This window comes from Gopherus evgoodei, chromosome 5 (assembly GCF_007399415.2).
Source record: "Gopherus evgoodei ecotype Sinaloan lineage chromosome 5, rGopEvg1_v1.p, whole genome shotgun sequence".
In the NCBI taxonomy this organism is placed as follows: Eukaryota; Metazoa; Chordata; order Testudines; family Testudinidae; genus Gopherus; species Gopherus evgoodei.
In genome coordinates, this window is record NC_044326.1 from 110,462,102 (window position 1) to 110,486,511 (window position 24,410).

The 24,410-nt window shown below is 41.7% G+C and overlaps 1 protein-coding gene across 3 annotated transcripts in view; it reads left to right on the plus strand.

The window, feature by feature from the left end:
* Window positions 1–24,410, plus strand: part of NFKB1 (nuclear factor kappa B subunit 1) — an 85,706-nt gene that overhangs the window by 49,771 nt on the left and 11,525 nt on the right. For 2 of the 3 annotated variants that reach the window (XM_030564456.1, XM_030564455.1), the window contains exons 9-17: window positions 1,213–1,317; window positions 3,433–3,524; window positions 4,118–4,256; window positions 8,219–8,347; window positions 9,661–9,750; window positions 11,092–11,286; window positions 15,114–15,255; window positions 19,537–19,651; window positions 22,241–22,442. In XM_030564456.1, the coding sequence (XP_030420316.1) occupies window positions 1,213–1,317; window positions 3,433–3,524; window positions 4,118–4,256; window positions 8,219–8,347; window positions 9,661–9,750; window positions 11,092–11,286; window positions 15,114–15,255; window positions 19,537–19,651; window positions 22,241–22,442 (1,209 nt within the window). The remainder of the gene's footprint in view (window positions 1–1,212; window positions 1,318–3,432; window positions 3,525–4,117; window positions 4,257–8,218; window positions 8,348–9,660; window positions 9,751–11,091; window positions 11,287–15,113; window positions 15,256–19,536; window positions 19,652–22,240; window positions 22,443–24,410) is intronic. The other variant, XM_030564457.1, reaches the window with a different exon arrangement.

The window sequence follows — 24,410 nt, forward strand, 5'->3', positions numbered from 1 at the left end:
ACACTTCGCCTGAAGCTATTATTTGTAATGGTGTGACGATAGTTCTGTGTCCATGCCCTTTTAACTCTTGACATATCTATTGAGATTGCAAATAATTGCCAGGTTTGATGGTGGCGATATGGACCCCAGTCCACTGTGAACTGGACAGGGACTAACAAACTCTTTTTAGGTAGACCACAGAGCAGTAAAGAAACAGGAGATTTAAAAATATATAGTGACGTACACACGCACGCAGGCACCCCATATCAAGCAGTTAGGGGGACAAAGAAAGAGAGCAAGAGAGAAAATGTGATGCAGTTCTCACATGGCATTTTTAATTATTAACAATGGAGAGTCTTGATTCCCCACTGCATTACTTGACTGGTATTGTGCTCATACAGGACTAGCACAGTAGTGAATGAGGCCCTTATTTTGTAGCCCATAGTCAGGCAAGATTTCTACAGAAGTCAGTGGGAGTTTTGCCTGCATAAGGAGTACAAAATCAGGCTGTTAAGATGAAAAATTAGTGGTTCATCCTTCACTTTCACAAGATAAGGAATCCAGACAGTACCATGTGATTCTTGTTTGAGGTTTGTCTTTTATCCCACTTCTGTGCTTTCTTGTTCACTAGGCTTGGCAGAATTTGATTTTTTTTTCCTAATGTTGACGGTTTTTCTCCATTTTTATTTTTAAGATTTTATTTACTATTTTAACTATGTTTGTTTACAGTTGGGATAGTAGGGCTGGGGTTAGAGTTGGGGCAGTGCTGACAGTGGGGCAGCATGGGGCTCTCTGTTCGGCTAACGGGCCAAAGACACCAGAGTGCAAGGTGGGGGAGGAGGCTATGGTCATCCTGGCCCTGTGAAGCAGAGAATCCCCTGGCCAGAACTACAAGGAGAACAAACCCTTCACCTCAGGGTGCTGCTGAACATGTGCTGCCTGGGGACAGTTCCCACACTCCTGCTGGTGTGCAAATCAGGCCGTGACAGCAGAGCTGCGTAGGAGTACCTGCACAGCTGCAGGGCCGGTGACACTCAGTCCCTGCAGGCATGCCAACTGTTACCGATCAATATTGTTTTCATTGATTTCAGTGCATCAGCCAAAAGTTATGTTTAGTGACAGTTATGAATTAAAACCAAACCCTACAAACCTATTTTTAGCCTACAGCTGTCAGCAGAGTCAATACTGCTGTCAGCAGAATAACATCTTGTTTCAATTCGTCCCTTTTGACAGAAGCCCCCAATGCATCCAATTTAAAGATTGTAAGAATGGACAGAACAGCAGGATGTGTGACAGGAGGAGAGGAGATTTACCTTCTTTGTGACAAGGTTCAGAAAGGTAAGAGCCCCAAACTGTCTGGTGTTCTGAATCGGCCCCTTTGATTGGGATTATAAAGTAGTTTTGCTTTGTTTCTCATGGACTGTATGCTTAAGGCCTGCAGTAGTGGCCTAGCATTCCAAGGTCCTGTGCCACCACCGCTCCCATTAACTTCAGCCGGATTTGTGAGTTCTCAGCATTTCTGAAAATCAGGCCAGCAGTGATTAGGGCAGCGATTAGTGATCGTACACAGCCCACCCGTAAGTAATTTGTATGGGACAGCCTGGAGAGCTGGGGGAAAGAAACCTCACGTACCCTTTCCCCTCTCCCCCAACCAGCAGACATTGACAAGGACACCACCCGAGCCCCTCTGAAGTTTCTGTTCTAATCCCACAGGCTGCCAGGGCTTGTGAACACTGGGTATGTGCAATCGTGGACCCTGTGACCATCCCCCTGTGGTGCCCCCAACCCCTTGTATAATCTGTAGTGAGAGCTGCGGGTGCCCAACACTGCCAATAATCAGGCCATATTTATGTAGATATCAAAGGGAATGAACCTGTAAATAGCTATTACCAGGTATCAGGCTTGTGCAATGTGAGGCATCCTGTGGACTCACAGTAGTAAACATTATTCCTGGATTGAAGTGTTTGCAGGATCAGGCTCTAAATATGGATTTTGATGCCTAATTTAACATGCTCAAATTTGAATATATTGGCCTTTGTTTTTCAATATTCTGGTTTCCTGTTCATAGATGGAAGTAAGCAGAAAAGAAAAAGGGGGCTTGGAGTGTTTTAATCTGTTGAATAAAACAGGGACCCACAGATCTACTTTATCTCTACAACAGCATGCACAGTTCTCTATCTGTAGAGTTGTTAAATGATTCAGGCATTTTCTGTTATTCCGCACTGCAGCAGAGAAGGGTGTGGGAGAAGACGGCATACCATGTAGTTCTGTAGGGAAGAGAGAAACTGGTAGAGTTTGGGGAAATGTTTTTTTTTTTCCTTAACACTGTAAATCCACAGCCTTTTCAGGGGATTAAGTAAGATGTCATTTTTTTCTTAAGTCTGAATAAATGGAAACTCCAAAGTGGGGTTTCCCCTTAGACTGAGTGGGGTTTCCCCTGACTCCGTCATTCTCTGAAACCTCTGTGCGCTAGGAAACTTGAATGCACACAGCAACAGCGTTGGAAGGAGTGTTTCTAAATCTGAATGCAGCCAGACTGGGGATCAGGTGGAATCAGCCCACCTACCCTAAGGCCCTTCCCATTGCTTAGGAAGATAAAGAGTTCCTGGCCATTAGCCAAGACAGAAAATGGGCTTTTTATATCTCTCCTCTCCAGGATGCTGAAGAAAGAGTCCTCAGGATGTCCTGTTTCCCTACCTCTCCAAAGAGCTCTATACAGAAGGCCCCCAGCCCAACAGAAACGTCTCTGGCCCCTTGCACTGCTTTGTGAAGGGGAGAGGAAATGCATTGCTGGAAAGCACTTAGCTCATGACTGCTGCTGGAAGTAGCTGCTGTCACTCTTTGCAGTAGCTGAGAAGTGGCTTTTTGCCAGCAGTAAATAGAACTTAAACCTGAACAGTTCAAGTTTCATTCAGATTTCAGAATGCAGACTGTGGGGAGGGGATCCTGGATTTCACACCATCCCTACATTCTGTGTCGAGCTACTGCACTAATCTTGTTTAACCATAGAACAGGAAGCAGTGAACCTGATTTTCCACTCACACCAGTTTAAAACAAGAGTAACACCACTGAAGTCACAAGAATTACATCAGTGTAAAACTGGTGGAAATAAAAGCCGAATTCGACCCCAAATAATGTTTATATAAATCTTCCTAAACTTATCGTACTTGAGAGGGGTAAAGTTCTTGATGTTTAATGTATTCTTCTAAATGCAGCACCTTACCACAGAAAACATACTGGGTGCAATTCATTATTAGAGAGAATTATTTTCCTTTACCAAAAATCTTTTATTGTTGTTTATAGTATACAGTATGAATTAGTACTAGGAAAAATATAATCTCCTAAAATCCACTGTTAGAACTGCCATCCACCATATTATTTTTTATTAGAAATTGATTTAACCAAAAGCTTAAAAAAAACCTACAGGAATTAACACACTCGCACTGTTTGCAGATGATATTCAAATTCGTTTTTATGAAGAGGATGAAAATGGTGGCGTATGGGAAGGCTTTGGAGATTTTTCTCCTACAGATGTACATAGGCAGGTAAGTGACCAAATAGCTGTAATTTGCTAATGGCTTTCAATTCTTCAGCTAGTAGGGCCCCATTTGAACTGATGGCTTAGTAAATCCCAATACTAATTTTCGCAGTCACCATCTCTGTTACTTCATAAGAATAGATATGGGCCGGATTTATTTTATACTGGAAATCATAGTGCCGATGAAAGGTAGAAACACACTAAAAGGAAATTTGAAAACTCTGATGCGAAGGTAATGGTAAGTGAGAAATGTAAGGCATGTCTATGGAAACATAGTACAGGTTAAAATGTCTCCAGAGCTCCTACAGGAATACCTGGAAAAAAGATAAAGCAAGAGAGAAAAGTACAATACCCACATGTGTTATATATTCATGTATCATGTGACAGTTCAATATTTTAAAAGGCATTTAAACTGTAATTAGCTCCAAACTAGAAGTGAAAATGGGAATTTATAGTTGTGGTAGCCTTCATGCAAGTGAGATATTCCTCTCAGCTGTAACTAACTCAAATCCCCCCCAAATACAAAAAGTTAGATATAAAGCAATATCTTGTTTCAGAAAACTCTGTTCCTGATAACCTGCTGATCAATATTTTTCACAGTTTGCTATTGTATTCAAAACCCCGAAGTACAGAGATGTCAATATCACAAAACCAGCATCTGTTTTTGTCCAACTGCGGCGGAAATCTGATCTGGAAACAAGTGAGCCAAAGCCGTTTCTGTACTACCCAGAAATCAAAGGTAATTCATTTAACCTGTTCCATGCATTACAAAGGGGAAATATCCTGTTTGTGAAACAGCAGAGTCTTCGTGTTTCCTGATGTTGGGTAATGTCCTTGTTCTATGGTTTTTTTAGCTCTAGAAAATACAACACTTGTTGCTCATATTGGGCAGAATTAATGGAAAAAGTAGTCAGGGAAGAATGTGTTTACTTTGATATTTTATATTGGACTGTTGTGCAGTAAACACACAGGTCCATACAAGGGATTAGTGCCAACAGGTATCTTATACAAATAGAACGTATATATGCAGTAGGTGGTGCTTTTTTCCCCGAGTCACTTCTGAAACAATACTAGAGGTTATTGTACTGCAGGTGCTGCCTTTCAGATGAAACATAAAACCAGAGTCCTGACTACAGCTGATGAGAAAATAGAAAATATATTTTGCATTTTTCTTTCATTTAAATTTTAGGAATGTTTCCAGCTCTAGTCCTGAGCACTTATGTTCATCAAATAACCCCCGGCACCTTTTGCAAGAGGAAGTGTGGTGTGATTGGTGTGGTTTTTTTATTACAATATTGTAAATCTTTTAGGTGAAGTATAATAGTTGGAATCAGAGCTAGTGACTATGTTGTTCAGTGTCAGGAAGCTTATCCAGCGGATTAATACTTTTTAAGGCGTTGCATGCTGTGAATTAATCTGACTGAATTATAAGGTTGTTCATTGTGTTCGTGTTAGAATTAATAATAAATAGTAATGAAAATATTTGTATTATGGCAGAGTACAGGGGTCCCAATCAGGGATCAAGGCTCCATTCTGCTCGGCATCATACTATGCAGATGTAATAAAAAGACAGTAGCTTACAATCTTAAACCCTGATTGAGTAGCATAGGCACGTGTGCTTAAATTGAAGCACATGAATAGTCTCGTTGAAGTCAATGACTACTCGTGTGCTTTAAAGCATATACATAAGCATTTGCAGGACTGAGGATTTCGCTTGTGATGAGAAAATAGGTGGACAAAACAGAGACATGAGGGGGAGTGAGTTATTTATATTTTGGTATAATAAGCAGCAGAAAGTGACGTTTGCTGAGAAATTTCTATGTTTGCTGGTAGATAGTTGAACACTATTTTTAGCATCCAGGAACTCCTTGCCCAAATTGTATAGAAACATTTTACAATGCTCCAGATCCAGCCCACCAATTTTGAGGCTGACTTTTTTGTAGTTTTTAGAGGGATGAAAATAATTCATAGATTGTAGGGCTGGAAGGGACCTCGAGAGGTCATCGAGTCCAGTCCCCTGCCCTCATGGCAGGACCAAATCCTGTCTAGACCATCCCTGATAGACATTTATCTAACCTACTCTTATATATCTCCAGAGATGGAGATTCCACAACCTCCCTAGGCGGTTTATTCCAGTGTTTAACCACCCTGACAGTTAGGAACTTTTTCCTAATGTCCAACCTAAACCTCCCTTGCTGCAGTTTAAGCCCATTGCTTCTTCTCCTACCCTTAGAGGCTAGGATGAACAATTTTTCTCCCTCCTCCTTATGACACCTTTTTAGATACCTGAAAACTGCTATCGTGTCCTCTGTCAGTCTTCTCTTTTCCAAACTAAACAACCCCAATTCTTTCAGCCTTCCTTCATAGGTCATGTTCTCTTAACCTTTAATCATTCTTGTTGCTCTTCTCTGGACCCTCTCCAATTTCTCCACATCTTTCTTGAAATGCGGTGCCCAGAACTGGACACACTACTCCAGCTGAGGCCTAACCAGCGCAGAGTAGAGCAGAAGAATCACTTCTCGTGTCTTGCTCACAACACACCTGTTAATGCATCCCAGAATCATGTTCGCTTTTTTTGCAACAGCATCACACTGTTGACTCATATTTAGCTTGTGATCCACTATAATCCTTAGATCCCTTTCTGCCATACTCCTTCCTAGACAGTCTCTTCCCATTCTATGTGTGTGAAATTGATTGATCCTTCCTAAGTGGAGCACTTTGAATTTGTCTTTATTAAACTTCATCCTGTTTACCTCAGACCATTTCTCCAATTTGTCCAGATCATTTTGAATTATGACCCTATCCTCCAGAGCAGTTGCAATCCCTCCCAGTTTAGTATCATCTGCAAATTTAATAAGCATACTTTCTATGCCAATATCTAAGTCATTGATGAAGATATTGAACAGAGCTGGTCCCAAAATAGACCCCTGCGGAACCCCACTTGTTATACCTTTCCAGCAGGATTAGGAACCATTAATAACTACTCTCTGAGTACGGTTATCCAGCCAGTTATGCACCCACCTTATAGTAGCCCCCTCTAAGTTGTATTTGCCTAGTTTATTGATAAGAATATCATGTGAGACTGTATCAAATGCCTTACTAAAGTCTAGGTATACCACATCCACCGCTTCTCCCTTGTCCACAAGACTCGTCATCCTATCAAAGAAAGCTATCAGATTGGTTTGACATCATTTTGTTCTTTACAAATCCATGCTGGCTGTTCCCTATCACCTTGCCACCTTCCAAGTGTTTTCAGATGATTTTCTTAATTACTTGCTCCATTATCTTCCCTGGCACAGAAGTTAAACTAACTGGTCTGTAGTTTCCTGGGTCTGAAGTTTCCCTTTTTATAGATGGTCACTATATTTGCCCTTTTCCAGTCTTCTGGAATCTCTCCTGTCTCCCAGGATTTTCCAAAGATAATAGCTAGAGACTCAGATACCTCCTTTATTAGCTCCTTGAGTATTCTAGGATGCATTTCCTCAGGCCCTGGTGACTTGCAAGCATCTAACTTTTCTAAGTGACTGAATGCTGATTTCTGTAAATGCCTTTTCATAAACTCTGTCCAACATATTATGAAGGCTGGCATTCAGGGATGGTATTCTAGCAACTGTACTGTGCTATTTCCCTGTTGAATAGTGCTCACACGAGCTCAGAAATGTGTGTTTTTTTTATTTCCTGGGCCAGATTCATTAGCTGCTTTTTAGGGCTTGCTCTCTTCCTGCGGGTGAGTATATTTGATGCAGGTAACTTAACTACATACTGTATATGTCTGTAAATTGTGTGGTCATATGTAGACTATTCATTATATTGTTTCATATGTTCAGTGCTTGGGTTTGATGCACTGATTGATACTATTCTGCATGCAGTTTCCTTATCACGTGCCTATTAGGAATTATTACATTGTTTGTTGGGGGATATTTTTGTTCTTTCTTCAACAGTGTTGCTGGGCTTCCTCTTTGCTAGAATTTTTATGTCACTTTTTGACAGCTCCTCTTTTCATGACTGTTTCATTTTCTGTATGTTTAACTTTAGAGTGCTGTTTTTTTCCCCATTGTCTTCGGGATTTTTTTGATGGAGCTGGGGATTCTGTTTTTCCTTTATTTGTTGTACTTTGTGTAAGGCTGGTTCTCCTGCTACGGACCTGCATGGGTTTTTTATGTCTTGCTTTAAACTCATTTTTCTTTATGGCCTTTTTGGTACTGAAGTTTGCTTCATCTCAGTTGGACCCTGTTTCATCACCAAAACATGTGGCCTCTTTCTAAAGTGCATTTGCTTGGGAGAGAAAATTGCCCTTTTGTTCCCAATGGGTAACATTTTCAAAAGCATATAAGTGATTTAGGCACTTAGGTATGTCTGCCATGTCCAGTCCCAGTCATCTTTATTTGGGTATTGTTGCACCAGATACAGTATTAGAGAAGCTGTATAGACCCGTGTGCATGATTTTGTCTTTGGTTCTGTGGTCTGAAAATGTTTCTTGGGTTGTTCACTTACTGGAATGTTTCACCAAGTCTTGCTGTACAAAAATGATTTGTTGTTTGGAGCTGAGACAATTTACCCTACTTACAGCATTTCTGATTTCCTCTTAAGCTATTGTTTTTTAGTAACAATGCTCTTTTCTGTCCCCAGCTGGTAATAGAAGTGACTCATCCTCTCCTTTTGCTGTTTCTCTTTCATTCTCTCCCTCACTCCAAAATACAGATAAAGAAGAAGTTCAGAGGAAGCGACAGAAGCTTATGCCTAATTTTTCTGATGGTTACGGTGGAGGCAGTGGTGCTGGAGGTGGAGGAGGTGGAATGTATGGAGGCGGAGGAAGTGGTGCTGGCTCAGGTAAAGAGAAAAGATAATTGATCTGAAGCATAAGCTTTAAATTGTAATGTGTGGTTTGTCCCTCTGGGTCATAGAGAAAGGACGTGTTTATTTGTTATTGAAATTGACATGGCAAATCTCTGTATTTCTATAAGTATAGAAGGCCTGAATCTCATTTCACTTACTTTGATGTGGAACCAGTGTAACTCCATTGACTTCAGTGAAGTTACTCCTCATTCTTACGGGTGTGAAATGAGAATCAAAGTTTTCCATAAATCATCTTCTTTCCTGTGGGAGGCCACATAACCCTCTCATTATTTTTCTTCCTGGAGGTTGCATGTCACAGATAGCTTCCTTCTGGCCAAGGAAGACTGGGCAGAAATCCTTCATGCTCCATCATTGTCAATGCCAATTAGTTAATGGCAGTCGCTGTTGAGAAATTTGAAGTGGGGGTTCAGGGCTGGGGCAGGGTATTGGGGCGCAGGGTTGAGGGGCAGACTTACCTCCAGTGGCTCCCAATCAGCGGTGCAGCTGGGGTGCAGAGGCAGGTTTCCCGCTTGTTCTGGCACCGCGGACCACACTGCGCGCCGGAAGAGGCCAGCAGCAAGTCCGGCTGCTAGGCGAAGGAAGATGCACAAGCCGCTTTGTGTGACTCTTGCCTGCAGGCACCCCCCACCCCACCCCAGTTCCCACTGGCCAGGAACCGGCCAATGGGAGTGCAGAGCTGGTGCTCGGAGTGGGGGCAGCACGTGGTGCCCTGAGGCCCCACCACCCAGACCCGCTGCTGGTTGCTTCCAGGGTGCAGCGCAGTGTTGAAGCAGGTAGGTACTAGCCTGCCTTAACTGGGCAGCACTGCCAACAGGACTTTAAACATCCAGGTCAGCAGTGCTGACCAGAGCAATCCAGTATCTGACATGCCACAACCCAGTACTGGGTCGCGACCCAAAGTTCAAAAAACGCTGGTCTAAAGCACGTTATTAGAATAAAAATCCATTATAACTACACTAATTACAATTATTCAAGCAGAATTCCAAGCCGTTCTTTGAGCAGTAGAAGTGGTATGCTACCTCTTAAATTCTGAGAACTGCAGGGATAGAGAAAGTGGCTAGCCAGGCCTCTAGACTTTCCTTTGATTGACATAGAGATAGGAGATGGGCTTTCATCCAGAACATGTTGTTCTAGTAGGGTGGAAAATCCAAAGGACAAAACACTAAAGGAGCTGCACATGAAATACTGGTTTTGTCTGAGCGTTTGATTTTCATTGTATTGCTTGTTTTTGTTCTGGAGAATAATTCCAGTGATTCTTTTTCCTTTTACATTGCTGTTGTTTTTAGGGTACGGTTACCCCTCCTATGGGTATTCTGCTTATGGAGGCATGCCTTTCCACCCAGGCACCACAAAGTCTAGTGCTGGAATGAAACATGGTAAGAAACAAAATAGCATGGTTGCAACAGTAATCTTTAGTTTACCATCTTTGCTTCACTAATCAGCAATTACAGTTAATGACTACCAAAGTGATGGAGCTTGGTCGCTCTAAACTGGACTCAAACAGGATTAAAATATGTGTGTAAACACTGACATGTTTACAGTGATCACTAAACATCAGCATTAGCCAACAGAACGCCTCACTGCTGTCCCAAATACCACAGTTTCCCCTATGATTAGAATAGAGAATAATTAGATGGCAAATGCTGACATCTTAATGGTGAACTATATATGCTATTGACTGGATTTGATGTTTATAAGCAGCAAAAACTATTTTCCTCAAGTATTTAAAAATTGGCCAGTGGACTGTGGCTTCTGTCATTATAGCTCACTGGAGTCTACCTTTTTAACCTGCGGAATATTCATTTTCCCTGAAAATGAAAAATTCCAGCCTTCAGAAAAACCATATTATGTGATATCACATGACGTACATATTAAATGAGTACAAATGCACAGTGAGACATATTGGCAAAGCACAATCAGTGGGATAGATGGTGTTAAAGTGACAGCACCCCAGAGAAAGCACTGAGAAACATCCTGTTTCTGTGAAGCAAAATGCCTTGGAGGTGCCTTCTTGCTCTGGGGGGAGAGTGATCTGCAATAGCTCTTTAAAAGATACTGCATTGTCCTTGCTCTTCCGCTCCCCTTTCCAGTGAGTTGTTCCCAGCTGGCCCTTCCTCTCCCTATTGTCTGGTTGGGTTAAGGGAGAGCCACAGTCTGGCCCAACCTGATAAACATGCATGGCCACTGAAAAATTAAGTTAACAGTAAGGACACACTCATTCTTTGTGCCCAAAACCAGGGAAAATCAATTCAAACCCAAAAGCCCCAGAGCTTCCGTGAAAAAGACAGATGGGGCCATTTATTTCCAGGGTCTGTGAGATAAATTGTACAGTCTGCTACACCAATGTCAATTTGGAATAATCCTGTTGGCTTTGGTGAAGATACTGCAGATTTGTAACATTGCAACTGAGATCAGAATTCATCAGTACATTTATTGTTAGATAATTGGTTTGTTTAATTTTATAGTCGAATATGGGGATTGGCAAAGTGAAAATCTTAAATAACTTCAGAACAAGTTACATTTCTCTCTGTGTAATGAACTTGAGAGCAGTGACTCTGTAGCATGTATTGATATAGGTCCTGATCCAGTGCGGATTGAAGTAAATGGTCATCTTTCCATTGATCTCATTGGGGTGTGAATGAGACCCACAGAGTATTATCATTTATACAAAAGAATCACAGTATCAAAAGACTAATGCTTTTCATTTATGTTGTAAGGAATTTCAAATGATATGGCTGAACAGGATGGGGAAAGCTGCAATAAGCACGTCGACAAACCAGATGTGAAACATAACACGACAGTGGAAATCACAGAGAGGAGGGAGTCCAGAGTTTGTAGTGGGGATAATAAGGAGGAGGATGTTACTTTGTCATGTACAGCTGGAGTAACTGAAGCAGATTGTAGGTTAGAGGGTAAGTGAACAAATCAGTCTATTTAGGGCCATTCATATGGCCAGTCTCTCATATGGGAGAAGTCTGTGTTAAGGACTGGAAATGTCACAAGTTCGCGCTCACAGAGTTTCCATCTTTGCAAGGGTGGGAGGGTTAAAATTTGCTCCTACTTGGAAATGGCAGGAAATCAGTCTCCTAAACCTGGGATCTCCCAAGATCCATGTATGCCAGTGCTATCTATGCAGAACCCCTTGTGTCTCTGCACTGCCTCCCATTGACTCTGTGATCCCATTGAAGTCCGTAGAATTACACAGGTTGTAAATCAGCAAAAGGTATGGTTCTTGATATTTAACAGGCTTCACTGTATGTGTGGAAAGATTTTTTCCAAGTATGTAACTGTTGCATCATTGTTCCATGCAAATCTATTTCTAAATTGCATGTGGAGCATTTTATTAAATTGAATATAAACTGCATCCATTGCCAAATAAAGAATAAATTAAACAATCAAATCAGCATTGCTTCACAGCAAAGTATTTATTAAACAAAAAAAATGGAAAAGAGAGAAGGAATGGTTGAAGGAAGTCTTTTTGAACTAGGATGTTAGCCCGCTGGAGATTACAAATTTACACCTTTGCCTTGCCAAGCTTCCTTTTGCTGGCAGCCTGATCAGTCCATATTTTGAGGGTTAGCCAGATTTTCAGATGTCATGAGTGCCCATAACTCCCATCAAATCAACATCTATGAAAACCAGGCCATATGTGTCTTGGATCATTCACTGCAGACATGCTGTTGTTTGGTTGTTATAATAGAAATGACAGATAAGGAACTTGCTTTCCCTGTCCCGTGTATAATGTGTTATGTAGCTCTTTCATGCAGAATGTTCCTCCTTTCTGGAATGGAGAAAGGGACATATTATGTTGTGTGCTGGTTTCATTATGTGTCATTTACTATAACAATTAGACAGACATTGGATTGGGAAAACAAGTTCACACAGTAATAGGGTTTCAGTATTGAAGCCTTCCGTAAGTGGCTTCTTGGCACTTGAGAGATCATGTGGTGCCCTAAAGAGAATTTCTGCTTGCTGGCTCAGAGAGTCAACTCCTGTGTTAGTTCAGGAAACAAAACTAGTAATTGATGGGTGTGCACTTGTGTGAGGGCGTAATGTTGTCTGTCTGTTTCCAGTGAAAGGAAGGGCTTGGATTGTTGAATCTAAAGGTTGAATAATAGACAGCACATCAGGAAGCTGATGATTATTTCTTTATCAAGTATACAAAAGTAAAAAGGAGAGAAACAGGGAATCCGATTTGTGTGAAGAATATATGCAGAAGAATTGGGTCTGTGAAGTGCACCCATTGAATGTAATCTGCACAGGTTTGACAACTGGGTTTAAAGGAAATGTATCTTTTCTTATTCCAGTGACAATGTAGTAGGCCTTTTCCCAGAGGTCATTATGACAAACCAATGAGGTTTAGTGTCCTGCTTATACAAAAATCTGGAACAGAGTTTGATGAGAAAGAGACCATGTTGCTTGTGGTGTCCTATCTTGACACACATGTTGAGTATTGATTGCATTAGCATTAGACAATAAAGCTGTTGTTTAGTGCTGAGAGGTAGTTATAATTACAAGTTATAATTGTCGGGCTAATGATGTGTCTACAGGACCCACTGTCCTCAGCTAGTTGGAATGTCAGCCTGTCAAACCTTAGTCCCAGATTTGGACCTTAGTGTCCAAAATATGGGGGTTAGCATGAAAACCTCCAAGCTTAGTTACCAGCTTGGACCTGGTAATGCTGTCACCACCCAAAAAATTAGAGTGTTTTGGGGCACTCTGGTCCCCCTGAAAAACCTTCCCTGGGGACCCCAAGACCCAAATCCCTTGAGTCTCACAACAAAGGGAAATAATCCTTTTTCCCTTCCCCCTCCAGGGGCTCCTGGAGAGATACAGAGACACAAGCTCTGTGAAACTAAACAGAGGGAGTCCACCCTCTGTAATTCCAGTCCTGGAAACAAAAGCACTTTCCTCTTCACCCAGAGGGAATGCAAAATCAGGCTAGCAAATCCAACACACCCAGATCTCCCCCTGATTTCTTCCTTCCACCAATTCCCTGGTGAGTACAGACTCAATTTCCCTGAAGTTCCTCCACTAAAGAAAAAACTCCAACAGGTCTTAAAAGAAAGCTTTATATAAAAAGAAAGAAAGAAAAATACATACAAATGGTCTCTCTGTATTAAGGTGACAAATACAGGATCAATTGCTTAAAAGAATATTGAATAAACAGCCTTATTCAAAAAGAATACAAATCAAAGCACTCCAGCCACTATAGACATGTAAATACAAAAACAACAAAACCATGTTTGGTACTTACACTTGGAAACAGAAGATTAGAAAACAGAAATCACTTCTCAAAGCTGAGAGAAAAGCAGGCAGGCAGACAAAGACCTCAGACACAAAATTCCCTCCACCCAGAGTTGAAAAAAATCCTGTTTCCTGATTGGTCCTCTGGTCAGGTGGTTCAGGTGAAAGAGACATTAACCCTTAGCTATCTGTTTATGACACAGCCTGACTCGGGTATCATATAGAATCATACAATATCAAAGTTGGAAGGGACCTCATGAGGTCATCTAGTCCAACCTCCTGCTCAAAGCAGGACCAATCCCCAGACAAATTTGATAATTATGTAACCCCTAGAGCATGGCCTACAAAAAGAACACAGGCATTAATACTGACCAGAGTTGAAGAGTCCCTTTTATCCCACATGTTACAGTGTTGTTTTTTACATAGCAAAAGGTCCTGAATTTCTTTGCTCAATGTACACGTGTGTTTTAGCTGGCAACTGCTGTTTTCCTTGCTTGCTCATACTAATTTATTACAAGGCCCCATGAAATCTCACTTCAGAATGGTTAGGAATATAGACTAGTACAATTGACAGTCCTCTCCAGAATGGTAAGTGTGGTTTGAAAGTTCATCTCGCCTCACCCTCTTCACCATATTCCCATTAAATTGGAGCTGTGGATTTTATATGGTCAGCCGTTTGTGACTTGGTTCCACTGATGACATATGCAAATCTTTCTTTCTTTCTTTCTTTTTCCCTGGAGTATACTGGGGAATTGAAATTGCTGTGGTTATGGTGCTTTGACACTAATCTGAAGATGTTGTTTAATTTAAAAATTTTCTTTGATGTATTTATGAGAGGAGGAAAGATGGTATAATCTTGCGGTTAAGGTACAGGACTGGCCGTTGAGACATGAGCTCGATTCTTGGCTCTACCACAGATTTTCTGTGTGACCTTTGACATCAGTTAACCTTCCTTTGCCTCAGTTTCCTCATTTAAACTACGAACGTGATGTGTCGTGAGGCTCCATTTATTAATTTTCGTAAAGCAATTTGAGATGCTGTGCATGAACCATAGAAACATGAAGTATTTCAAAGTTCTGTGAGCAGGCTGTCTTCCCAAACTGCTCTCAAATATAATCCACTAGTGTGCATAGTTCAAATTTACCCCGTTTACAGAGTGCAGCTCAAGTCTTCTCCCCAGGTGTGGTTGCTCCTATGATTCCTCTCCCCTGACTATTCAGCCCATACACTAGTTCATCTTTCTAGAGAGCCACTACCTCCATCTTTACATCTGTATGTGGTAATTAGCTGTAGGAGCCTCTGTGAGTCAGCAGAATGTACTTAACAGTATGCGGCTAACATTCCCCAGGCAGAATCAACACCTGCTGAATGGTGTGCAGTGCTTCAGGAAAACCTTACCAGCCTGTTACAAACCCCACACCTGTTGTGTTATATCTGGACATTGCACTGAGATAATTTGTAACTCTGATGAACGCAATGATTTGTGTTGCAGATGATCTATTCCTGGAGAAGGCAATGCAGCTTGCTAAACGTCATGCCAATGCTCTTTTTGACTACGCTGTAACTGGTGATGTGAAGATGCTACTAGCTGTTCAGCGACATCTTACTGCTGTCCAGGACGAAAATGGTGACAAGTAAGTCACTACTGGGTGAGGCCTGGATTTATTGAGTTGAACATTTCTGTCCCTTATTCCACAGGAGTGTGATCAGCTCATTCTTGTCATCAGCTCTTTAGGAGCAGTCAATGGATCATTGCGGTAGCAGTTTACTAATCAGATAAATATTTTTCACCATCACATCACTACCTGCCCATCGCCTCACCTTTTAGAGTCTTCCCTCATTGCATCTGCAAGGATGTCATTCATTACAATAAATTCATGTAGCACAGTATTTATTATTACCAGTCCAGTTAATTCATGTTTGTAAAGCACCTTGAGATTCTTGGCTTTAAATCTCTAAGGCACTGAGGGTGAAATCCAGCTCAGTGCAGAGGGTCCACACAACACCCTTCACTCCATTTAATCCCGTATCCTAAAGTGGAGCCTAAGATGTAGTTTGTTGTACAATGAAAAGTGACGTTGTAGAAATAATATCATGGGGTTCCATGCTGATTGTCTCTCAGGAGACCACACACAATTTTCTCAGTTTATTCCCCTGATCACCAGTAGTAAAAATTCTGTAGACCTGAATTTTGCCCTCGTTTGTACCCGTACAATCCCATTGCACAGATGTAAGTGGCAACAGAATCTGGCTCTGTAGTCAGAAATTATTTAACAATCCTGTTTGATCATATGTGAGCCAAAGTAGAATCCATCTCACTCCTCCTCAGTTGCACTGACTCCATGGTGCTAAAAGGAATAAAATGTAGCAAGAAACCTACTTTTTCAAAACTAAATTCAGTAGATGCAACTCTGAATACAGGCCAAGAGCAAATCTATTAAATAAGAAATTACCATGTTTCCACTGCAACTTCTCAAAGGATGACTCTATTTTAAATGGCATGGAGGTCTTGGACTGGTGATTTCCTCTAAATCGAAGCATAACATACTGTAGAAGCAGTTCAAAGCCGACAGTCTGTAGCTGCCACATGAGAAATTACACTTGACAAATACATGCTGTCAAGTGTTTTGATAACCTAATGGGAGGTTGCTGTTTTTGTTGCAGTTTCTGTGAAAATGGATTTCAGATTACTGAAAAAGCAAGGAACATTAAGTGTTTCAAAAGGATAGCTAATTTATTATTAGAGACAGTGGTTATTTTAAAGCACTTTGCTTGCCCAATTTTGGACAATCCAATGTCTGTTTTGAAGACAACAGGAATAAGAATGAGCAGGAAACAGCAATAAAATTGTTAGAACTTTTGGTGATGAATTTTCTGGGTGAAATGAGTTGTTAGTCTCAGTCCAGTTCCCAGTTAACTTACTGACAGTTTCAGCAAAGGCAAAGAACTGAATGATCCATTGAAAATAAACTACATAGAGGCAGTCCTTCTGGATCAAGGTTGTGATCCATGTCGTGGGAGCTTACACTGCAGCCCCCATGCTGTAGCTGTCATGTGGATAAATAGTAGATTTCAGTCTCCGGGATCTTGAGACCTAGTTCCTTTCCTGAGTGCTCAGTTCATATACACACTTCAGAAATACCAAATAAAATAGCAAACTCTTGATGATTGTGGCTGCCAGCTTTCTTGCAAGAGTTGTTTTACAGCACAGAACTACAGAATCTAGGATCAATGCCCATCGTTTTTCTACTCAAATCTGTTAACAAATCTGATTGCCTTAAATAAAAATATGTAACTGATGAAAGTATCTTTAAATGACCCTAAATTTGTTTTAAATATTTTGAATTTGAATTCTGAGATAAAAATAAAAACTCGTTTAATAAATTCAGTAACATACTTCAAGAAAGACAATTGTTCTGAATACCCACAATTCCCTGGATATCTGGTGGCCTTGTGACCTTGTGCCTTGCACTGTAGTGCCAAAAGATACATTATTAGAACTGCCCACCTTATTAGACCATTCAGTGAATTAGTGGATGTTTCACAGAATATATATTCATCAATTCTTTACAGAGTTAATTACAGTTACAGGGTAGAATAATAATATTAGGAGAAGGAAAGAGAAATAAAGAATGAAGGACAAAGGAGAAGCAGTGTATTTGAGATATGAATATAGGCAGACTGTCAGTGTTATAAGACGTCTGTTCCATTTGGCAAGAGCTGCAGAGAAGGCAGATCTTCTATAGGAGTGGCAAGACTGTAAGAAGAGGCCAATGCTAGACAAGTGGAGAAAGAAAGGGAAGAAGTAGCACAGTATTGCCAACCCCAAATGTTCCAAATTAATGAGCCAGTCCCCCCTCCCCACCAAATCATGAGACTGGCTTTAAATAGTACATCTGGGGAGGGGGGTGTTTACCTTCTGGTTTCTGAATTGTTTGGCTGCACTACAGTCACTGTTTCAAGCTTTCCTCCGCAACCATGAGGACAACAAACTTTGTTTATAATTAAAGCTCAGATTTGCCCTTATTAGAATGACTTCAGGAGCTGGGGGCTTAAGAAATATTATATATTGCAAGAGACACAGTAAAACCTGAGAGTCAGTAACAGAAGAGAAGTTCAGAAATTAGACCAGAGCAAGTCCAGGCAGGGTTTCAAAACAAGGAGGGCAGTTTTGAACTGAATCTGGAAATGAACAGAGGATCTATTTAGGTATTTTACAGTTTGGGTGATAGGATTGTACTACTTTGATTTTGTTACAATTTTGAGAGAGCTGGGACTTGGGAAGAAAGTAGAAAATGGAGTTATAATAGTCTGAGTGGTCTTGTCTTGTGTGGTCACTTACATATTAGCAGGGCCACCCAGAGGATTCCGGGGGCCTGGGGCCATCGGCGGCAGGCGGCTCCAGTGGACCTCCCGCAGGCGTGCCTGCGGAGGGTCCGCTGGTCCCACGGCTCCGGTGGACCTCCCGCACGCGTCCCTGCAGAGGGTCCGCTGGTCCTGCGGCTCCGGTGGAGCATCTGCAGGCACACCCCCGGGAGGTCCACCAGAGCCGCAGGACCAGCGGACCCTCCGCAGCCATGCCTGCGGGAGGTCCACCGGAGCCGTGGGACCGGCAAGCAGCAGGGGACCCCCCACGTGGCGAAATGTCTAGAGCTGGCCCTGTTCAGCGGCAGGGAGCCCTTCCGTTCTGGGACCCGCCACTGAAGTGCTCCGAAGACCCGTGGCGGGGGCCCCCCGCCGGCGAATTACCGCCGAAGCGGGACCCGCCGCCGAAGTGCAGCCCGATCTTCGGCGGTAATTCGGTGGCAGGGGGCCCTCGCCGCCGGTCTTCGGGGCACTTCGGCGGCGGGTCCCTGAACGGAAGGGCCCCCCCCCCCGCCGAATTACCGCCGAAGACTGGGTTGCACTTCGGCGGCAGGTCCCGCTCCGGCGGTAATGCGATGGCGGGGGGTACTTCCGCCCCGGAGCGGAAGGACTCCCCCGCCAGCGAAGACCGGGAGCGGAAGAAGCTCCGGGGCCCGGCCCCGCAAGAGTTTTCTGGGGCCCCCGAGCAAGTGAAGGACCCCGCTCCAGGGGCCCCGAAAAACTCTCTTGGAGGGCCCCTGCGGAGCCTGGGGCCTGGGGCAAATTGCCCCTCTTGCCCCCCCCTCTGGGCGGCCCTGCGTATTAGAGGGGTTTTCCTTTGGGCTTGACATCTCCAGCTAACTTTGAGTCTGGGGGTCCTTAGTCACCTTCTTTATGAAAATGAAGACAAGAAAAAAATGACACAGTTGGGGAAAACCCCATGGGAAAATCTACTTTAGTTATACAGAATCCTGTGGAAATTCTGTATGCAGCTTCTGAAAGTGTGAAAGATTTCATGTGCTTTATGCTTCTAAAACAGTAGTGGGCAACCTCCGGCCTGTGAGCCGCAGGTTGCCTGCCACTGTTCTAAAATATTCTAGGCTTTTTAACACACTGTAAATCAGCGTCTCTGTGATCCAAAGCTTGCTATAAATAATACTAGATTTGGAGTAGGAGTCACATTTACACTCATGCCGTCACATTCCTCCCACTGGTTCTGTGCTAATTTTGAATTAAAATTAACAACTAGGTTATTGACTGAAAGATTTAAAGAGGGAGGGAATAATCTTCTTTATACAATACACTGTCTTTTTAATACCACTCTATGTTATGTACTAAGGCAGGTGTTTACGCCTTGGATTTCAGATGTGAAACCTCATTTCCACTGAAATCAGTGGGAATTAGGTACCTAAATACCTCTGAGGATCTGGACCTTAGAGCTCAATTGAGCTGTCAGGACAATAAATGGAAAAACACCTGTTATTGTCAATGGGAATTGGATCAGAACCTTATTGAAAATTGTTTGATTTTTGCAATTAAAGTGAACTTGGTTTTGTTTGGTTTCATTTCAGTGTCATTCACTTAGCAATTATCCACCTTCATTCTGAGCTAGTGAGAAACCTCTTAGAAGTGGTGCTGGATTTTAATTTGGATGACATCATCAATATGAGAAATGACCTTTATCAGGTATGCCAGAATGCAGTGATAAGTGATGTTAACTGGTAACAGAAATTTTCTGCAATTTATTTTTTCCTGTAAAACTATAATGCAAACAGTTCAGAAATTCATAGACAGTGGGACACAATGACAGACTGAAAGGTGGTAACAGAGCGTGCATTACTCTCATTGGTGCAGATGTGTAACTTCAATTATTGTTACAGAATATGTGTTTATTGTAGAACAGAACCCATATTTTATGCCATTTACTTCCATTTTCTGTTCAGTCTTTTTTTACCATGCTGCTCTGTTACTAAACTAGTGGTGTGCCAACCTTGTAACATGTTTTGAACTTTCAAATGCCATGCTCCTTCAGGCTGGCGGATCAGTTGCTGGGTCACATATGGGCAGAAGGAGGCATGTGTAACAAATAAATGCACTTTATAGTAGCCACTTCAAGTCAATATCAGCACCCAGAAATAGAGCTCAGAGATTCCCCTTTCCTTTCGTCATTCACATGTGCAAAAAAAAGAGATGCTTAACCCCATACTCTCTTCAATTAGAGAAGAATTGTTAGGTCTTGGAAGTGTGAGCCTGAAACTTGCACATCCCCAGCCCAGACATGTTCAAAGAACTGTGGAAATCCTCCTAAAAAGGGTCTGTTTCCATATCCCCTACTATAAACACAAAAGGTCTTTATGCCTCCTAGGAAAAACATATAGTACTCCCCTGGTAGAGGTGTACCAATGGGCAAGAAAGAAAAGCAGACAAGGCTCAGGCAATGTTACTGTTTTATCTAACTCTGCTCAGAGATGCACCAGTAAAGCGTTTCAGGTCTGATTTTTCCCTATTTAGATAAACCCAAAGGGTTTTTCACAGTCTTATGCCTTTTGTAGTTATTTTCACTGGTGTAAAGTAAGTCTAACGTTGGTGTAAATGAGTGGAGAATTCTGGCTAGATAGTGTTTTACACCCACTCCCTTTCTACAGGTAGAATGACTATACAAGGAACAAGGCAGTATTAGGTATCAGGTTCTCAGCATCTATTACAATCCCTGTTTAAACCTTCAAAGTCTCCTTAGAGTGGGTATTTTGTAAACCAAAAGCTGGAGAGGGTGGAATACTTTAAATCTACAGTATGGGCTGGGACTTCATGAAAATACAAATATATTGGAAATGGATTTATACATGTGCTCCAGAAATAACTAACAACTCCAGATGGTGTTTCTGTACTGACGATTCTGGTGACATTCACAAACAACTGTAACCTCACCCCTGTAGTTTACATTATCACTAGACTCTCAGGATGGAATTAATCATTTTTTATGCATAGTTGAGTATGTTCCTTAATATAGTAATCAGAATATGACGTTGGATTTGGGCTTGATTTTGCTCTTATATGATATGATATGACATATTTTTAAAGGCTAAGAATCTGCTTTCCCTCACAGTAAGAAGGCTCGCTGTACAAATACAATAATATCTGTAAAAAAAGGTTGTTTGATGCTGTTTACCCACCAGAATGTCACTGCTGCAGTATACAGTCCCTCCTGTTGAAGTATGAACACAAATCTTAGGCCTTGGCTACACTGGCGCTTTACTTTCTCGCTCAGGGGTGTGAAAAAAACCACTCCCCTGAGCGCTGCAAGATACAGCGCTGCAAAGTGCCAGTGTAAACAGTGCCGCTCCCAGCACTGCAAGCTAATCCCCATGAGGAGGTGGAGTACGCGCAAGCGCTGGCACTGCGACCACACTCACACTTCAAAGCGCTGCCACGGCAACCCTCCCACAGCAGCGCTTTGAAGTTTTGAGGGTAGCCATATCCTTAGATAAGGCAATAAAAGCCTTGAAGTCTAATGTTGGTGTTGCAGCTGATAGCATTGTCATACTAATGGAGAACATGCAGATTATGTCACCTATCTAGACAGACATTGTATAAATACAACATTCTTCTGTGCTTTGTCATTTTTTAAAAAGAAAACAGCAGATTTACATTTAATATGCCTAGTCATTTTAAAGGATTTAGGGGACATAGTCATGGAGTTTTTCCTAAGAATGGAATCAGCAGAGTGGTTCAGCTACAGATGGGAAATCTGGATTTGGGTTTATACTCCCTGTGTGACACAGAACTCAGGTCTTTTTGGGTCCAGGCAAGCACAGGAATTGGTTTTAGGCCAGAGAATCCACTTCCATGTGGATCCGTTTACTTCCTCAGTCCTCCACCCTGTGCAACTCCCTAAAAGCTCGACTACTTGGTCTGGACAATAGAGAATCAATTTGCCTCTTAGAACCCAGTCCTTGCACACACGAAGCTCCCATTGACTTCACTGCGAGTTTTGAAAGCCTGAGGAATGAATGATCAGGCACTTAATCTGAATGCTGATCCTGGGCTATGGGGCTTTTATGTCCTTTAAGTGCAAGTATGAATCGTGTTCACAGTTCAGTGGAAGGAAATATATACTGGTTTGCATCTAAAATTTCAATTATCATAGTATCTTTTTGTGTAAGAATAAAACATTAAAATTATTAAAATCACTGTGAGTAATTTTTAAGAGGCTTCTATGAAAATGACATATATGTTGCTCACCGTCTTGTGGTTACTTCTTCCTCCCTTTTCTAGGCACCATTGCACTTGGCAGTTATCACAAAGCAGGCAGAAGTGGTAGAGGACTTGCTGAGGGCTGGAGCTGATGTCAGCCTTCTGGATCGACATGGCAATTCTATCTTGCATCTAGCTGCCAAAGAAGGAGATGATAAGATTTTAAATATACTCCTTAAGCATGAGAAGACATCTCCAATGATCAACTATTCAAATGGGGAAGGTATGAAAGGATCACAGCGATTTTTCATATTATCTCTTGGACAAGCATATTAATTATGCTTCCAGTTCCACGTGCAGGGCCAGTTAGACAAAATTGCAGGGTCCCAATGTTCGGCAAGATGATGGTGTTTGGATGAGGGATTTAGGTTTAGTAGGAACTGGAGAACCTTTTGGGAAAGAAGGAGCCTATATAGGAAGGATGGGCTCCACCTGAACCAAAACAGAACCAGATTGTTGGCATGTAAAACTTAAAAAGTCATAGAGGAGTTTTTAAGCTAAGGGCTGGGAGACAGCCAACAGGTATGAAGGAGCATACGGTTGAGACAGACACATCCCTTAGGGAAGGATTTATTGAAGAGGATACTCTGTATCCTAGTAAAGAAGAGACGGTAGAAGTTGATAAAGTACAGGTAGGAACTGAAGAGAAACAGTCCAAAAAAATTCCCATTCGATTACATCATATGAAGGCAGAAAATTAAATGTTGACAAATTTTTTAAGTTGTTCTATACAAATTCAAGAAGTCTAAATAGTAAGAACTTGAATGCCTGTTATTAAATGAGGATATTAATATAATAGGCATCACAGAAACTTGGTAGAATGATGATAATCAATGGGACGTAGTAATACCAGGGTACAAAATATATAGGAATGACAGAGTAGGTTGCACTGGTAGGGGCCGGTGAAAGAAAGCATAGTCAAAAATAGTAAAAAAAAACTTAAATAAATCAAACTGTACCATAGAATCTCTATGGATAAAAATTCCATGCTTGAATAATAAGAGTATAGCAGTAGGAATATACTACCAACCAACTGACTAGAATGGTGACTGTGATTGTAAAATGCTCAGGGAGAATAGAGAGGTTACAGAAACAGAAAACCTAGTAATAAAGAGGGATTTCAACTGTCACCATATTGACTTGGAACATTTAACCTCAGGATGGGATGTAGATATAAAATTTCATTGTACTCTTCAGTAGTGACAATGAACTGACATTAGAATAACTGTTGCTACACCTAAGAGTTTATGGGCAATCTGGATTAATGGAATACATGAAACTGGGCTGTAGAAATTTAGGGGGCCCTAGTTGTCCTGGCATAATGTTTGATATCTGATACCTTAAATATTACAGGAGACTAAGGTCCAGGCTTTATAACGACAAGCCATTGTCCAGGCCTTTTAAGAATTTAAGAACGGCCATACTGGGTCAAGACCAAAGGTCCATCCAGCCCAGTATCCTGTCTGCCAACAGTGGCCAATGCCAAGTGCCCCAGAGGGGGTGAACCTAACAGGAAATGATCAAGTGATCTCTCTCCTGCCATCCATCTCTACCCTCTGACAGACAGAGGCTAGGGACACCATTCCTTATCCATCCTGGCTAATAGCCATTATTGGACTTAATCTCCATGAATTTATCTAGTTCTCTTTTAAACCCTGTTATAGTCCTAGCCTTCAGAACCTCCTCAGGCAAGCAGTTCCACAAGTTGACTGTATGCTGTGTGAAGAAGATCATTTTCTTATCAGTTCAAATTTCCATTCTGTTTGATCTTTAGGATATTAGAATCTTATTGCTTTAAGTAGTTTATTCCTTTTTTCTTTAGAAGGGATTAAAGAGAGTCACTGTTCTTTAAAATACACAGAAAATGTATTTTTAACATGTGCATTCCTATTAAAAGTTTTTAAAAGTGGCACCATTCTAGACATCATTAATGATTGCTTCTTGGAGCAGCTACTTTTGGAACCCATAAGTGGGAAGAGACAATTCTTGATTTAGTCCTAAATGGCGCACAGGATCTGGTCAAGAGGTGACTATAGCTGAACCTCTCCGTAATGACAACTATACTGTAATTAAATGCAACATCCTTGTGGGGCAAATACCAAAGAAACCCACCACAGTAGCATTTAACTTCAAAAAGGGCAACTACACAAAAATGAGGAGGCCAATTAAACAGAAATTTAAAGGAACAGTC